The sequence below is a fragment of the Lissotriton vulgaris genome, chromosome 2_1, assembly GCF_964263255.1.
Source record: "Lissotriton vulgaris chromosome 2_1, aLisVul1.2, whole genome shotgun sequence".
Lineage (NCBI taxonomy): Eukaryota > Metazoa > Chordata > Amphibia > Caudata > Salamandridae > Lissotriton > Lissotriton vulgaris.
Window position 1 is genome coordinate 615,525,329 of NC_141687.1, and position 18,823 is coordinate 615,544,151.

Here is an 18,823-nt window from a genome sequence, read left to right on the forward strand (position 1 = left end):
TCTGTCTCTCTTCATACTGTGGCATTGAGTGGCTTGTCCCTAGTTACTTACGCAGTGGGGCGTGGGAGGTTTGTTTGATGAAACATTACAAGGTGAGTGGTCTTTCCCGGATCTCACAGTTGGGTGTGAGTGGCAGGTCCCAGATTACACTCTGGACTATCGGGAGTTTGCCCCTGGCTGCAATAAAGAAAGTGAGGGGGTCCCTGAATAAATCATAGGGTCTGCTCCTCTCCTTGTGTGAGAGCTGTCCCTCGAGCCCGGCTCGTGCCCGCAGGGGTGCTCGGCCTCTGGTTACAGGAGGCGTGAGCTGTCACCGGCCCAGCCTGCTATTGACGGCCGGAGTCCATGGTAACGCTAGAGTCGCCGAGCTCCGGGTCCCAGAAACCACAACAAGTGCTGCCTGGGCGAGTAACACAACAAGAGGTGCCTGTGTTTCCAGCCGCACGCCGTCACCTGCTGCGCCACAGCGCCTGGAGTCACGGTCGGGGTCCTCTGCGCCTTGCCCTGGGAGTGCTCCATAACTCGGCCGGGCGCCTTGTGACTCACTCCAAGAGTTTGCCCTCTCTTTGTTCCTGTTGTCTGTCAGTCTGTCCTGATTTGTGGTCTCGGGCGCTCCTTCGAGGCTGGTGTTTGGCTGTCAGGAGTTGCTGCATCTGATCCATTTGTTTGGGGTGTTTACATTTTATTTGGGGGAATCGCTCATAGGTTGGGGATTCCCTGGGGAATGCTCTCCTCAGCGCGTGGTCTCTAGGCTGCTTGACTTGGGGTGCCGCTCACCCACCACAGAACTCTCCGTGCGCCTTCAGAATGGCCTCCAGCGCCACGGACCTCGCCCCTCAGGCCAAGCGGGTTCTGATATTCCGCAATGGGGACCCCTTCCACGGCGGGCGACGTTTGGTGGTGAACCAGCGGCAGTACCACACCTTCGAGGCCTTCCTCACAGACGTGACCAACAGCATCCAGGCGAACACAGCCGTGAGGAACCTCTACACCCCGCGACAGGGCCACCGGGTCACCGAGCTGAACCAGCTGCAGAGCGGCAACCCCTACGTGGCGGCGGGCTTCGAGAAGTTCAAAGGCATCGAGTAAGTATTCGGGGGAGGGGCACCATCATGGCCATCGCTTCCGTATGTTCTGACTGGAATAAGTATGGCGCGTGACCCTCTGGTCTCATATCAGCGTGTGAAACTGTGGTATCCATCTGCATCCCCTGGGGGTGGGGGTGAGAGTGAGTGTGTGTGTGTGCGCGAGGGCGCGCCCACCTGACACCTGAACGTGGCGTGAGCCTGAGTCCCATTGGCCTCTTACTGGCACTGCCTTGGCACACAGATATGCGAATTCCATCTACACCATACAGGCATCTGTTTGCCGGTTCATTATCAAACCTCGACACTGACAGTGGTGTAGGGGGGTGGACAGGGTGGGTGATGGTGTTGGCATTACTATGCAGCCATTTGCCTGAGACAGCCGGGATTGTAAATGGGAGCAAGACAGAGTTGCACTCTGTGACTACGGAAGGTGTTGGGGACGGGCCTGGGCAGTCGATCTCTGAATAGTGTGCTACCCCTGCTAGGGACAGGCGGCAAGACCATATGAGGGCCCGCCCCAGTTTGACCCCTACACCCTCCCAGAATTATCCTCGTTTTGACTAGCAACAGAGAAGACACGCTTCACATGTTAATAGTGACTTGTACGACATGTAAAAGTGGCTTCAAAGAAATAGAACATCAAAAAGCCCACGACTCACAGGGAGCAGTCAGACTCTGACTGTCCATTCAGCTGGGGCAGTGAAGACGCGCTATTCTGAGACGAGAATTGAAAAAACATCCCCAAATATGGACTGGATTAGTCCACCACCCCTTCAGGCCTAACCATTAACGAACAAACAGGTGACCACAAGCACAAGGTTACACTGCGTTTCCATGGGTATAGGTTTTGAGTGTACATTTCCCTTTTCACCAACATCAAAGTTATTGAATAGGGGCAGGGGCGGCCTTAGGCATGTGCAAGCTGTGCACCTGCACAGGGCCACCAAACCCCAGGGGCCACCACACCAATATATATCCTTAATATAATAATCCTCTGAGGATGGTTACATATTTGCATGGGGGCCCCTGGCAGGGATTTGGCGGCCTCCGGCTCTGTTCCACTTCCAAACACCCTGACCACCCCCTCTTCACTGGTCTCCGCGCTCCACCCCGCCCTGACCCCCTCTTCCAAGTTCCCCTGCCTACGCTGCCTGCCCAGGGCCACCATGAGCCTAGAGCCGCCCCTGATAGGGGAGTAGAATTTGACCATCACTTAACAACATGGCAGGCACCCAATGGAAGCCCTTGTAACGCATTTCTTGAATCTTGTAACAGTAGATGAATTGAACCATTTCGTTCCACTACATACAATTTTTACAGTCCGACACCCGGCCAGTTGGCCAATCACAACACCTCCAGATAGTGGTACAGTAATTCACTACACACACATACAGAATCACTCAAAATGGCTTATGGTGAGTCTGACTGCAACAGGTTCCGTTGCAGCAAGGGGCGACTCAAGTGATGTTGCCATCGTGTGTGGGTGAGGCTTCAGCATCCTTTTATTAAAAAATTATAACAATCCTGCAATTGAAATCAATAGAAGGAAACCCTCTGCTGCATCCTGGCTATGTGTAGAATGCCTGAAATGACAAGGCCTTCTTTTGTATCTAGAGTGGTCTGTCAGAGACTGAAAAAGGCTTTGTATTCAGGAAAACAACTCCTGTGTGTGTGCTTCACTAGAACGATTCACTAAGGCATTCTATCTTGCCTCTGTCGTTGGTCCTAGTATGCCTTTAGTCGCGGTTCTCTACTTCTAAACATCCCACATAATGAGAACTTGTGGTAGAAAAGATGGGGTTTTGGCAAGGGCTCTTGGGCATCTACGATAGAGTAATATGATGGCATTCCTTGGTATTTCCTCCAGGACTGGCAATGATTCGGCTTTGTAAATAAGGGAGGGAGATTGTATATGAGCAGGACTTGAGATAATCATGAAACCTGTGGGTGCACTGAAATATTTTACCTGTGGGAATCCTTACTCGTACTCTGCTGCCTCCCTGACAACATTATTCCTCAAACTCCTCGCTAATTGTGCTCTACACCAACAAAACAAAAAAAAGCTCCTGGTTTGAACTGGAGCCTGCCAGGGGGCCCTGAAGAGGAGAGAGGATGCCAGACTGAAATGCATGTATCTTGCAACCTCGAGGTAAGAGGCGCATGGCCTCTGAAAGCCATGGACTTGCGTGCTCCTATGTCATTTATCGCAGCCCCTTACATAGCTCGTTGAAAGACAAATGTCCTTCAGTTACAAGAAAAGGGCTTTCGTTCTGTTGATTCAACAATGCTGATTCTAACGTGGAGTCAAGGATAGCTTTGTGAAGGAGAACGTGGCTCTCATTGGAGTCCATAGTAATGTGAGCAACGGTTAAAATGTGGCCCTAGCGAGCCACAAAGTTTCAGGGTTGAGGTCGAGTCTTCAAGCAGTGTAAAAATGAGCCAGGCTCCCGGACTATTTGGAAATTCAAGCACATTGGTTTGATTTCTAATGAGTTAACATTGCAGGATTTTGGGGATCCTGGAACATCTTATTTCTTTACATGCTATGGACGGGAGCGAATCACCATGTAGATGCAACGCAAAGGCATATGGGCTTCTACACCACTGAATTTATCTTCTTTGCCGGGTATTCTGTTGAATGAGTCAAGGGTTCTTTCATATCGAGGAACAGTCCAGCTCGATGATGCAGATTTTTCTGCAAAAAATGAATATTTCTTAGTACCATTCAGACTTCTTGGTTTCTTAGTTCCCTGATTTTGGACATTTTGGACATTTCCTATAAATGTGTGACATTTTCTAAATTACCCACACATTTTCTCACTTCCTAAGTGTGAAGGCAGAAAGAACGAGTGTAGTACACAACAGAACGAAGATCGAATGACTGAGGCCAAGGACGTGGAGTTTCAATGGCCTCCTCAGGCACTGGCTGAAGTCCTCATCCGCAGTCAGTAGCCCTGTCGATGGCAATTGCCTGCCCCCACAGTCGAAATCATCTCACTGTGCAGAAAACTCCCTTCATTGCTAGAAAATCCGGGCTTGCAGGCTGCAGCTCGAGCACTGGTGCGGCCAAGTAGTGTGGAGCCCAAGGCCCACCCCGCCCCAGCGACAGATATCCGGATACGGAACCGCTGGCATGGATTGGTGTAGTGAAAAGAAGTAAATCCAATCCAGGTAGTTTTCCATGTAGGTTTATTAAGGTAAGGTGTTACACAGGGGAGAGCCCCACCAGGAGCAGCCTCACTGTAAATGTAAATTGATACTTCTATAGCGCACTACTCACCCGCATGGGTCTCAAGGCGCTTGTACGAATACCGCTGTGGAACCCATCTTGGCTTACCCTGTGAGACGTCCACTCCTGGGCACCCCCGAGGTGGAGGCCAGGCATCCTTAGCGTTGTGGGGGCCGTTGTGGAGATTAAGCAAGCTATTGCCCAGAGTTGCAGAGTGGGACTCTGTTGGACTTGGCCTTTTCCCCCCAAAATTTTTCGCTTTTTGCCCCCCTAATTTGAATGACTCCCCCATGGTATTAAATGTGTATGGACCATGTGTGGTAAGAGTTGCCCTATTGTAAAATTAAATGTTACTAAATGGTGTGCAGAAAACAATCCCCATTTAAAAAATGTACCTGACTAAAATGTACTGTGTTCTTAAAATGGATGCCATGGCCATGGGTTTTGCCACTGGCCTACCATAGGTCAGCGGTCTAGATAATATTACCCAGCTACCCCTAGCTTTTGGAGGGAAAGCCTGGCACCCAGGGTGCTCACCCCCTCCCCTAGAACCAGTTTAGGCTAGATTTGCCAACATTCTAGAAGGTCCTGGCACTGCCTGGGAGGAGGGTATAAATGGGGAGAAGTGCCACCAGAAAGTCAGTCAGCGCTGGGACAAAGAAGAGAGGGGACCTGCTGTGAGGTGCTACCGCCACATGGACCTGTGAGTTGGGCCCTGCACCCCTATAAACCCCCCCCCCCCCCGCTGCTGTCCCCATGGGCCCCTGACAAGGGAGGGCCCCTACCCAGGTCACTGATGTTGTTTGGACTGGGTACCACGCCAGCACTGAGTGAAGAAGCGCCCAGGAGGTGAGGAGTGTGCCCCTGAGGAGGACTGTGGGACTGTTCACCCCCCCCCCCCCCTGTGAGGTGTGCTGCCAGGTGCTGTGCTGCAATAGCGCTGTTTTGGGGAGGTTGATGCCCCAACGAAGCTGTGGCCCCTTTGGAAGCTCTGGGCTGTGAGGTACCTATGGTGAAGGGCTGTGGACAGCTGACTGGCGTAAACTGCAGTATCGCCCCCTAAGCGCTGGGAGTCCAAGGACTGATACTGCCTGTGGAGCTGCCTGGGGAGGATTGTGCCCCCAAGGGACTGTGCCTGTGATTGGTGTGGCCCCCGAAGTGCTGTTGGCCCTGAGGACTGTGTGGGCAGAGGGAGGAGTAGTGCGCTGTGAATAGCGCCATTCTCCTGAGGAGAATCACGCTGGAGGAGCCTACCCTCGTGTCAGCGCGCTGTCTGCCGTATAATTAATTAATTAAGAAGGGAGCCTACCCCTTATCGCAGCCGAAGATCACCGTCGCAGCCCGGGCGTGTGTGGGACCCCCCCACTGTGGTGGGTATCGTTGCGGCGGCCCCCGGTACCAGGAGAGGGCCGCCGAAGTGAAGAAGGGGCCGTGCTAGGCCTGAGGCCGCGTCCCTCGTGTCAGGTGACGGGGGCGTCCGGCCGCGTCATTGGCCCGCCCCCGCCAACGCCGCGCATTGATTGGCTGCCGTCCCGGGTAGCTGGGAAGGCGGAACGAAGCCGAGTCTAAGCCCCGGGTCCCCGTGTGGAAGGAGGGGGACCCGGGTGAAGCGCAGTACGGAACCCCCGTGGTTGTGAGGGGGCCCCGTGGGAACGACCGGAGCGGGAGTCCACCCCGCCGGTCTGCGGCCCGGATTGAGGAGGCCGCGAGGAGCGACACCAAGCCCTGGGTCCCCGTGAGGGAGGGAGGACCCAGGCGAAGCACCGTTGCGGGGCCCCCGTGTCAAGGAGGGAGCCCCGAGAGAAGCGACCGGAGCGGGAGGCCACCCCGCCGGTCTGTGCCCCACGCGAGGGGCCGGTAAGGTAGGCGGGGCCGGGGTACACTGCCGGTACCAGCCCGCCTCCCGACCTGAAAGGGACCAGAGAAGGAAGCCCGTTGGGGCCGCACAGAGGTGCAGTGACCCCCCCCCATGGGCCCCTGAGAGGAGAAGAGAGGCCCGAGTGATGCCACAGGGAGGGAGGGGCCTCGAGGCACATTGCCGGTGCCTGCCCCTTCCCCTGGAAAAGAGCTCAGTCTCCTGTTGTGGAGAGCCCCGGGTCCCTGAGTAAGAAGAGGAGCCCGGCGGAGGGCCCAAGACAGGAGAAGTTGTGTAGTGGGGCCCCCATAGTGAAGAGGGAGCCCCGGTTGCAACGCTGAGGCATGGGTGAGGCCTGGTGGGCCCGAGTGACCACGCAGATCACCGGAGGGTCCCGCGACTCGAGGCACATTGTCGGTGCCTGGTTCCCCCCCCACCCCCTGCAGAGGAGACCCCAAAGGAGCCCCGCAGGAGCCATCGAGGAGAGCCCGGTGAGTGGGGCCTACGCTTAACTGTGTGGGGACATAGAGGGCAACGGGGTACATTGTCGGTGCCCGCCCCGGGGACTGTGTTGCCTTGTCAGGTGCCCCGTTTTGCGGAGGGCACCTGTGACTTGGGCTCCAGATTTGTTGAACTGCCCTAACTTTCCTGCCACAAACTGCCCTAACAGACAACTCCGGAGCAAGCCAGTTGCCCTTATGGCATATTCTGGGGTAGAGAGTCTTATTCCCCCTCATCGCAAATTTAGGTACCTACCTTATGGGTTGTCCTGAGGTCCCCAGTTAGAGAGGAAGTCTGGGCAAGGAAATGTCTAAGGGAGTCTAGAGGTAATGAGGGTTGGCTGTTATGTACACCCCGATGTTGATACCCCTAATTTGATGGTAGAGGGAGCCTTATTGATTCCTGGCAGGTGTTCCTGATTTATGAGAAGGGCCCCTACCTGATATTTATGCTGGGCGAAGTATGTTCCGCCTAGGTTGGTCAATGAGTTGGCCTGATGTGTTAATCCAGGCCCTTGTTTGTATACCAGATTGATGGGCCAGATAGGCTGATTTATTGCAGGTGTTCCTGTCCATGTTATGCCGTGATGCCCTAATGTTTTCTTTCCCTAACAGGGGTTGGGTTGGCGATATGGTGCATGAGGTAATTCTATGTTAATGTAGAATTTTGCAATTACAGCCTTCCCTTTAGGATGAGAGTCTGAGTTGGCCCCGCCAGATTGGCCCCAGATCTAATGACATTTTGATTCCATCCTTTTTCTCTTTCAGCATGGACTACTTCCTATGTAAATAATTTCCCCCCTTTATTCACTTGGCTCTGGCGCCATTTGGCGCTCTGTGTGACACTACTGTTTTGCATTCTTTTGCCTTGCAGGTTGGAAACCCTACTAAACTACGTATCTTTTTCCAACTCAAACTGGTGTCCTGCCTCTTTTGTGGTGTGCCTGGTGTGTTGACTGTGGGTACTGCGTGAATGCTTCACATGTCCTCGAAGTTTGGCCTGCCCGCTTGATGCCATGCTACCCCCTTGGAGATTTGGGTAACCCCCATTTCTTACATTGGTGGCGAGCGGTGGGATAGGACTTGTGTTTGCGCAGTACCACAGCGGCCACGGGTGACACTGCAGATAGAGCTTTGGATGTAATCCGAGCCTTGTTGTGGGGATTATTGTTGTTTGCTAAATTGCTTCCTCCTGAAGGTGTTTGACAACTGTGTCCCCTTGGTCCACTGTGGATGTGTCCCGAGAGTCCTCGCCACGATGGGGTCGGTTTATGAGGAGGTGGAACTAATGGAGTACACCGAACAGGAGGTGATAGATTTCCTCCTGGAGAGAGGGATACCCCCAGTAGGGAACATTAGGAGGAATTTCTTTCTCTATGAGGCCCTCAAGAGGGAAGAGCCCTTAGAGATTGATGGGGACTTGTCTGACTACCCCCCGAGGTTTTAAAGGGTCAGTGGGTTAGAGACCAGAGAGAGGGCTCCCCATCCAGAACCCTGGGAGGAAATTACTCCAATGAGGAGGAGGAAGAGTTTAACAGGGCAGAGACGCCAGTAGCTGTGGAGTACACCGAAGATAGGGAGTCTCGCACTGGGTCCAGTCCCGGGGGCACTGCCCCATCCCTTTCCCTGTCCCCAGAAGAGTGGGTAGATAGGAGAGAAGAGAGGGAGTATCAGCTGGCGCTGGCGAAGCTCAGGCATGCCGAGGGCTTAGCGCAGCTGAGGGTAGAAGAGCAGCGACTAGAGACTGAAAAAGTCCTAGCGCTGGAGAGGATGGCGGAGGCGGAGAGGGCCTTCGCCAGAGAGAGATCAGCTCAGGTGGGTAGGTTGTCCCCTGAGAGTGGTTTTAGGAGTCTGGATTCACCGAGGAGGGTGGGATCCAGTGGCGGCAGCGAGTGTAGGTCCAGTGCAAGGAGTCCCACTCCCGAAGCCCAGGAGACCGTGCCTGATTCCCCGGAAGAGGAGGACGGGTCAGTGTTCAGGGGCAGGGGAAAGCTGTCCCATCAGTCCTGAGGAGAGTTCGAGGAGGAGTGTTGGACTGTACTGGAGGATTGGGTGGTGAGGAGAGCAGTGGAGGATCGGGAAGGGCTGTGCCATGCCGTTATCCGGGAGCACATGCTGAGGAGTTGTTTCCCAAGACTGCGCCACCATCTGTTGCAGTGCGGGTTCTCAGACCCCAGGGAACTTGCACGGGAGGCAGACCTCTGGGTAAGTGCCAGAGCGTCTGGGAAGGCTGAGGGGAGTGATCCTGAAGGGAGTGAGACAGGGAGGTGTCCCAAGGTGCCCCAGCTGCGGCCACCGGGCATGGAGTGTTCTTTAAGAGAACCCCAGCTTGGGAGGCTAGGCTGCCCCGATGTGTCATCCAGAGGGAGGGATCCCCTTATGTCAGGAGGACCCGGAGCATCAATAATCAGAGCTCCAGTGGTTCGGGGGTCTGACCAGTCACAGGGTTTAGATCCTGGACTGGGGTTCCAGGTTCAGGGGTTGCCTGACCCGGAGGGTGGGGTTCCTGTAATGCAGGTCCCTACCAAATTGACTCCCAGGGGTACCACTCCCAGTGGGAGGGTGCGGAACTCTGGGAGGGGGTGCAGAGGGAGGAAGGTCTCTTCTCTGTCACCAGCTCAGCCACGGGGCGCAGATCCCGGGTTGGGTGGCCAGGGACAGGAGTTGCCTGCCCTGGTGGGAGGGACATCTGTAACCAGAGTCCCCCCGGAAGTGACTCCCAGGGGTACTTCTCCGGGTAGGAGGGTGCAGAACTCTGGGAGGGGGTGCCGGGGGAGGGAGGACTCGCCCCTGTCACCAGGTCAACCTGAGGGTTTCGACTCCAGGTTGGGGAGAGAGTTGTGTGAGGGTGTCCCCAGGCGTAGGAGATGGAGGAACCCTAGAACCCTAGGAGGAGAAGTAGGGGGAGGAGAGCCTCGCCCCTAAGGGCTGGTCAGTCTGAGGGTGTAGACCCCAGATGGGTGGACCAGTGGCAATTTGGAGAGAGGAGAGTGGTTCAAGAGAATTACAAGCCTGAGGCTAGAGCCTCCCACTCTAGGAAGGAGAAACATCCCACTAGGGAACACCCGTGGGGTGGTTTTGTTGGTGAAGGGAGGGTTGCGAGAGAGAACCATTGGGTTCCAGAGTGGAGGAGAAACTGCAGGTGCTCCTGTAGTTGCAGGCCTGCGTCCACCTTTTTCCGCCCCAACCAGGGAAGCCCATCAAGGCATTGATCAGTCTACCCTGGCTTTTGGCTGGGGGGAGTTGTGTTGGACTTGGCCTTTTTCCCCCAAAATTTTTCGCTTTTTGCCCCCCTAATTTGAATGACTCCCCCATGGTATTAAATGTGTATGGACCATGTGTGGTAAGAGTTGCCCTATTGTAAAATTAAATGTTACTAAATGGTGTGCAGAAAACAATCCCCATTTTAAAAATGTACCTGACTAAAATGTACTGTGTTCTTAAAATGGATGCCATGGCCATGGGTTTTGCCACTGGCCTACCATAGGTCAGCGGTCTAGATAATATTACCCAGCTACCCCTAGCTTTTGGAGGGAAAGCCTGGCACCCAGGGTGCTCACCCCCTCCCCTAGAACCAGTTTAGGCTAGATTTGCCAACATTCTAGAAGGTCCTGGCACTGCCTGGGAGGAGGGTATAAATGGGGAGAAGTGCCACCAGAAAGTCAGTCAGCGCTGGGACAAAGAAGAGAGGGGACCTGCTGTGAGGTGCTACCACCACATGGACCTGTGAGCTGGGCCCTGCACCCCTATAAACCCCCCCCGCTGCTGTCCCCATGGGCCCCTGACAAGGGAGGGCCCCTACCCAGGTCACTGATGTTGTTTGGACCGGGTACCACGCCAGCACTGCGTGAAGAAGCGCCCAGGAGGTGAGGAGTGTGCCCCTGAGGAGGACTGTGGGACTGTTCACCCCCTCCTGTGAGGTGTGCTGCCAGGTGCTGTGCTGCAATAGCACTGTTTTGGGGAGGTTGATGCCCCAAGGAAGCTGTGGCCCCTTTGGAAGCTCTGGGCTGTGAGGTACCTATGGTGAAGGGCTGTGGACAGCTGACTGGCGTAAACTGCAGTATCGCCCCCTAAGCGCTGGGAGTCCAAGGACTGATACTGCCTGTGGAGCTGCCTGGGGAGGATTGTGCCCCCAAGGGACTGTGCCTGTGATTGGTGTGGCCCCCGAAGTGCTGTTGGCCCTGAGGACTGTGTGGGCAGAGGGAGGAGTAGTGCGCTGTGAATAGCGCCATTCTCCTGAGGAGATTCACGCTGGAGGAGCCTACCCTCGTGTCAGCCCGCTGTCTGCCGTATAATTAATTAATTAAGAAGGGAGCCTACCCCTTATCGCAGCCGGAGATCACCGTCGCAGCCCGGGCGTGTGTGGGACCCCCCCCACTGTGGTGGGTATCGTTGCGGCGGCCCCCGGTACCAGGAGAGGGCCGCCGAAGTGAAGAAGGGGCCGTGCTAGGCCTGAGGCCGCGTCCCTCGCGTCAGGTGACGGGGGCGTCCGGCCGCGTCATCGGCCCGCCCCCGCCAACGCCGCGCATTGATTGGCTGCCGGCCCGGGTAGCTGGGAAGGCGGAACGAAGCCGAGTCTAAGCCCCGGGTCCCCGTATGGAAGGAGGGGGACCCGGGTGAAGCGCAGTACGGAACCCCCGTGGTTGTGAGGGGGCCCTGTGGGAACGACTGGAGCGGGAGTCCACCCCGCTGGTCTGCGGCCCGGATTGAGGAGGCCGCGAGGAGCGACACCAAGCCCTGGGTCCCCGTGAGGGAGGGAGGACCCAGGCGAAGCACCGTTGCGGGGCCCCCGTGTCAAGGAGGGAGCCCCGAGAGAAGCGACCGGAGCGGGAGGCCACCCCGCCGGTCTGTGCCCCACGCGAGGGGCCGGTAAGGTAGGCGGAGCCGGTGTACACTGCCGGTACCAGCCCGCCTCCCGACCTGAAAGGGACCAGAGAAGGAAGCCCGCTGGGGCCGCACAGAGGTGCAGTGACCCCCCCCATGGGCCCCTGAGAGGAGAAGAGAGGCCCGAGTGATGCCACAGGGAGGGAGGGGCCTCGAGGCACATTGCCGGTGCCTGCCCCTTCCCCTGGAAAAGAGCTCAGTCTCCTGTTGTGGAGAGCCCCGGGTCCCTGAGTAAGGAGAGAAGCCCGGCGGAGGGCCCAAGACAGGAGAAGTTGTATAGTGGGGCCCCCATAGTGAAGAGGGAGCCCCGGTTGCAACGCTGAGGCATGGGTGAGGCCTGGTGGGCCCGAGTGACCACGCAGATCACCGGAGGGTCCCGCGACTCGAGGCACATTGTCGGTGCCTGGTCCCCCCCCCCCTGCAGAGGAGACCCCAAAGGAGCCCCGCAGGAGCCATCGAGGAGAGCCCGGTGAGTGGGGCCTACGCTTAACTGTGTGGGGACATAGAGGGCAACGGGGTACATTGTCGGTGCCCGCCCCGGGGACTGTGTTGCCTTGTCAGGTGCCCCGTTTTGCGGAGGGCACCTGTGACTTGGGCTCCAGATTTGTTGAACTGCCCTAACTTTCCTGCCACAAACTGCCCTAACAGACAACTCCGGAGCAAGCCGGTTGCCCTTATGGCATATTCTGGGGTAGAGAGTCTTATTCCCCCTCATCGCAAATTTAGGTACCTACCTTATGGGTTGTCCTGAGGTCCCCAGTTAGAGAGGAAGTCTGGGCAAGGAAATGTCTAAGGGAGTCTAGAGGTAATGAGGGTTGGCTGTTGTGTACACCCCGATGTTGATACCCCTAATTTGATGGTAGAGGGAGCCTAATTGATTCCTGGCAGGTGTTCCTGATTTATGAGAAGGGCCCCTACCTGATATTTATGCTGGGCGAAGTATGTTCCGCCTAGGTTGGTCAATGAGTTGGCCTGATGTGTTAATCCAGGCCCTTGTTTGTATACCAGATTGATGGGCCAGATAGGCTGATTTATTGCAGGTGTTCCTGTCCATGTTATGCCGTGATGCCCTAATGTTTTCTTTCCCTAACAGGGGTTGGGTTGGCGATATGGTGCATGAGGTAATTCTATGTTAATGTAGAATTTTGCAATTACAGCCTTCCCTTTAGGATGAGAGTCTGAGTTGGCCCCGCCAGATTGGCCCCAGATCTAATGACATTTTGATTCCATCCTTTTTCTCTTTCAGCATGGACTACTTCCTATGTAAATAATTTCCCCCCTTTATTCACTTGGCTCTGGCGCCATTTGGCGCTCTGTGTGACACTACTGTTTTGCATTCTTTTGCCTTGCAGGTTGGAAACCCTACTAAACTACGTATCTTTTTCCAACTCAAACTGGTGTCCTGCCTCTTTTGTGGTGTGCCTGGTGTGTTGACTGTGGGTACTGCGTGAATGTTTCACATGTCCTCGAAGTTTGGCCTGCCCGCTTGATGCCATGCTACCCCCTTGGAGATTTGGGTAACCCCCATTTCTTACAGACTCCATGATTGGAATAGGCACCGAGGCGAGAATTATCAGGTCTGTGGAATTTTGAGCCCAAGACCCGCTGAGGCGGCGAATTGAACCCTGGTCCCGGGCTAGACCTCTGCATCAGGGTCTGCCGCTCTAACCATTGAGCCACACTTCTCCACTGCTGCTCAGCCCATCTCCAACTGACTGACACTCACACACACAAACATTTACATTCACCGTATTCTCTCACACATACACTCAGGCTGAGCAGCAGCAGCAGTATAACAGTTGGCTTAGCATGAATTGGCTGAGCATGAATCATAGCATTGTGAACTTAAGCCATCTGCCACTAGTTAGGGAGATGTTGAAGAGTACAAGAGGTGGTTTAGCGTTGTAGGTCCTGCTTTTCCATTAGCACACGCTCACCTTATTAGATGGTTGCTCACATCCCCCGGGCCTGTTTGGGAGGACTTGAAATGTCTCCTGTTTGCGCATAGTTCAGATGGCGAATGAATAAATAGGTGTTGTGCATCTTCACATGATGGGCAATGCTGATTCGTGATATATATGAACAGATATGATATCACAGTTTTGACAATAATTGCACGTGTCTAAGAGCCCTTGCTTATTTCAAAAACGATGTATATGACCTTAGCAAAAAAACTATTTTCATGATTATTAGTTTTAATGTTTTTAGACATAATTTTTAAACATTTCTTAAACAGGGAATATTGTACTTTTATACTGTTTTTAAGAATGTTTATAATGCATATTTAATTCTTATGTTAAATTATTAAGAACCCACAGATGTTTTTTAAATAATTGGCCTAAAAAGCATTACTGCAACAGAAGTATTTAGAACTTTGCGAATATTGCACCTATCATCATTATTTTTTATTTTTTACATTTTTTGCTTATTTTTTTGCTCTTTATTTAAAACTGTCGCAAGAATCAAATATTTCGTTTATGTTTACCTCACAACAGCAATCATGTGTAAAGGTGTAGCTTCATAATTGGTCTGGTACCGTTTCAGCTTTGTCATGTGATCAAGCCACCTTGGGTGGCGAAACGCGTAATGGCCGACGAATAAACTTGTGATTCGAGCACCAAAAAACGGGTCCGTGTCTGCTTGCTAAAGGACTACCATGTGGGAGCAGCTTTGAAGCAGTTTCGTGTATATATATATATATATATATATGTATATATATATATACCCACACACATATATATATATAAATATATATAAACACACACACATATATATATATATATATCACCTCGGATCCCCTGGGCTCACGTTGTCACCACAGAAGTCACGGCACCACAGCAGCTAAGTTCAAGTTTCTTTATTAATACACAAACACCATGTGTATTAACAACAGGACGGTATATATACAACAACATGTGGAGCCAATGTGCTTGCTCAGAGGCGTAGCTTCGAGGGGGTGTTTGGGGTGTTAGAACCCCCTAATAAATGTACTACTTAATAAATAGTTGGGTTCAGGAGATTTCAGCCATCTATGGTAACACACACATGTCTATGTTTAGTACGTCTTAAATATGGTTATCATATAAAATACTGTTTTTAAGTACACCACCCCCACACACAATCTGCACTCCTTTGCCTTTTAACCGCCTTTAAGCCCCCCTCATGTGCTGCTTCCCATATAATATTTAACCTGATTAAAAAAAATCTGAAGCTCACACCACCACCCCGAGTCTTACTGACCAAGCCACACCCTGGCCTTGTGCTTGCTAAGATGTCTACATCTTTGCAGACACATTTGGGCATTCTTTTCCAAACATTTTATCTAGCCTCTACCATCACAGAAGAACAGAAGAGGAGTACCTTATACCAATCAGCACACACTGTCTCTGTGCCTGTATGCCTGGAAACGTTTCCTTTACACTGGAATGTGTTACTGGGGTCAGCCTTATAGGGGACTGCTGTCCCTTTACAGACACACGTTTACCTTTGTACTCCAGCTTGTGTCCCCACCATGGGGCCTCATTCGGAATAGACATTATCATACAACACTCAGCCCAGTCAGGAGTTTTCTGGAGCAGATACTTTAAATGTCACGTCATTCAAAGCAGAGGTGGGATTGGTCTGTTGAAATCCGTGTGTCCAATCTCACCTTTTCATCACTTTGTACCTGCAGCTATTTGCACACAGGAGAGAAACATTCCAGCGGAACCCGGAATAAAGATGCTGCTCAGGTGAGTGAGTAGTTACCAGGATGTCACTGCGATTAATGGATGCTGATGGTGTGGCTTAGAATAGTCTGGACAAGGAAGGGGTTGTGTGCGGTATACTGTTCGATGAACACTAACAACGCCTTTATTAATGTCAATATGCGTTTTACTACTTTGATTAATGCATTGCATTTGTCTGCCCACCCCGTTTCATGTCATACCCCCTCTGATGATGAGTCACATGGACACTTGGTTTCAGGTCCATCAACACAGATCAGTTGACACTGTCAATATGGAAAGCACCAATATCAGGGGTGGGAAGAAAAACTGTGGGAGGGGCCTCTCTGACTGGTGTGTCATACAATAGACCTGAACTACAAATCTGAGGATTAGTAAACCGTAGGCCCGGTTATGGCACCACCATGGATGACCACAAACTTCAGGTACAGAGAGCCTCCCTGCGAAACATAAGGGTACACTTACTGCTCAAAGTATTGAGAAAACGAGCTGGGGGAAGGTGGCTAGACCCTGGAGCCCTATGTAGCCAAATGCTGATAATACCTTAACATGTAGGCAACTAATTGTCCTGAGACTTCTAAAATTACCAAGGGGCTTATTTACAAGCCCTTTGCACTGCCGGTAGTCACCTTTTCCCTTATTAAAGTGACTCACATGCGGCGCAAGAGGATTATAAATTAGCCTCCAAGTGCCCAAACACATGCCCAATGCTGCACACTGCAGTGTTACATGAAGATGTAGTTACGGTGCAGTTTCAGACATTAAATGACACCACACACTTTTAAATCTGCTGCCTTCGAGCTTTGCTTTTAGATATGGTTGTTGAAATTGTGTCCCACGGGTCCATTGCTTCGCTGATGACGTTCTTTAATGACTAATAGAAGCCACAAGTAATGAGGTGCACTGGTGCAGCTGGGTGAGGACCTCCGGCCAGTCACGAATGTACAACAGATTTGTGGCTACATAACTTGTGCAATCGCCTAGTTCATCAGTAGTCTGGTGTGTCCCAGAGGTTGCCAGAAGCTGCATGCTGGCAGTTAGGTTTTCAGTGCAAACTATATGAATATCCCCAAAAAACGATCAAGATACTATATCACATTGTGAACATTTTTAATGCAGTCAAACAGCCCATTGCTAGACGCTCCGCAGTGTGCTGTCCCTCGCTGTGGGGTTAGTTCCACCAACATCATAGAGAAACACAATGACCACCACATAAATAGCGTGCAGTAGAAAATGGAAAAAACCCAAAGGAAATCTGTTAGAATGGACTACTTTAAACAATGGTTCCCTCAGGGGATGCTGGTAGCCTCTGTTGCCTAGAAAGCATAGGCTATTCGGATCCCCTGAGGGAACCATTGTTTACTCTAGTTTGCTCTAGTGTTTATTTATCCAGGTTCCTAGGGACACCAGGTAGCCCCATACATTGCCTACAATTGATTTTCGAAACATAGCATGATCTTAGTGGTATTTCCCTTCCATACATTTTTAATTGTTGTCTGATAATCCGTTTCAAATGTCCTGGCATGACATTGCTTGCCTTCAAATAATATTACTACCTATTGTTCTTTTTCCTAATCTTATTCGTCTAAGGATTTATACAGGAGGAAAAAATAGCTTCTCTCTGAAGATAATTCTGTAACGTAACATTGATAATACTGAAATCGAGTAATGTCAAAATACTATCATACAAGAAAGATGCACATAAGCTCTAATTTAATAAAGGCAGCCTGTTTTAAATAGCAACCGGTAATTGTCTTTGCACTTAGTATAAAGTGGCACGTCTCCTTCTACACCCCGCTAGAAAAATAACATACTTTAAAATGTTTCCTTCAAATACAATCATCCTGCCTTTTAAAACAAAAGATATTTTACAAAACAAAATGAGACTCCTTTCAAGTCTTTTTGCCGTTGAATCCACCAATGCGGGAGACTCGAGGTGTCTTCCAAAGGGCCCTTCCACTTTTGTTCCATGAAGTAAGGAGTGTCTGAGCAACTAAGGTCTCCTACTGCCCAGCTCAAAGGGCATCTGCTGCCGAAAGGAGAAGTGATAAAGATGACTCGAGTGTGCAGCAAAGGTGGAGTAGCAAAGTACAGGTCGTGACGTTCCGCTCATAGGGTTACCAACGTGGGTCTGATTCAGACCGACCAGTGATCCCATATCCAATGACCACTTCCTGCTCACCTCACATGCCCTGTGATATGTATCCGCTATCCAGTTTCTAAGCCGCAGTGTCTCCGCCAGCCACATTACAATTCGCTGTCAAAACTGAACAAAAGGCCTAAACCAGTCCAGGACAAACAATACGCCCAGTGTGAGGGGGAATTAGTAAATGGCAACACTCGGGGAGATCCGCACAAAAACATGTAACCAAATAACCCACTCCACACCGCACCAAGCAGCATTCACATGTAAGCAGTGCACACATAACACGGGCTCAAGATTGTTGACTTTACGCAGTCTTGATATAATGTTTAGCTCATTTTCTCCTCAATGCATGCCTTTATCCATTATCAACGTCTGAAAGACACAACAAAACATATAAACAATGCAGGTAAGGGATCACCAGCCTCTTCTCCAATGAGATCTGGGTCTGGGCAATGCAAACCACCCCCTGCTGTTAAAGAATGCTAGGACTGTTAGAATTACGGCCACACCCGGTAAGTCCACATTAGTGAATACCTCACTGTATCAGGTTATTTTACGCACAGTTACATAGGGAACAGCCTCACTAACTTGAAATGCTTCCAAAGAGTCCAACAGAAATACTTCTTCCCAACTCGGAAAGAATTATCTTTCAAATATGATCTTTAAATGTGCCTGGGAAATGCAGGTATTGTATCTTCAAACATAAGCATATCAAAAAATTTCTGAAAAGACACGTTTTTTCAAGCAAATACCCACGTTCCATTTTGGGCAAACACATTTAGGAGAAACTTTTTTTCTTTCTGGAAAAACACTTTTTTTGCCCCAAAATATCATGTATTTGTATACAAACATTCCTTCCATGCCAAGGTATTACCGTCATTTGTAAAGGATGCCGAAAATGGCATCAAGTAGACTTAAATATTCTAGGAAGGCCTTAGTATATCTATAATACCATATACACTACACCCGAGCACACCTATGTGTGTGCTCGGGTGTAGTGTGTAAAATATTAGGTCTGGATCCCTCAGATCCATAGATTGATTAACACCCCAGTGGGTGGGTGTAAAACACCATTTATGAGCACCTCTCACCAAGTGGAATATAAGAAAATAATTTTTCTATGGACTTAGAGAGTCAGTACATGTGCGGATCAAATTGAGCAAATCCACTTTCTTTGTGATATCTGTAATACCAACTGTAATACACAGGCCACAATTGTGCCTGGACCCATAATATGTTAAGAATGGTCATTGCAGTGGTGTAATGAAACTTGAGAGCCACCCCCCCCTGCAAAGTACATTGAGGAGGCCCTACACAATCAGCACCTAGGAAGGAGCTTTCAGGCCAGATGCCCGCCACTCGTACACAGTGCCGTTGGGGGCCCCTGGAGCTCTGG

At 51.5% G+C, this 18,823-nt stretch overlaps 1 protein-coding gene across 1 annotated transcript in view; it reads left to right on the plus strand.

The window, feature by feature from the left end:
- Positions 1-386: 386 nt before the first annotated feature.
- DCDC2B (doublecortin domain containing 2B) overlaps positions 387-18,823 on the plus strand; it is a 203,693-nt gene continuing 185,256 nt past the window's right edge. The window contains exons 1-2 of the mRNA XM_086955671.1: positions 387-1,085; positions 15,230-15,287. Coding sequence (XP_086811797.1) covers positions 808-1,085; positions 15,230-15,287 — 336 coding nt within the window. The 5' untranslated portion in view covers positions 387-807. The remainder of the gene's footprint in view (positions 1,086-15,229; positions 15,288-18,823) is intronic.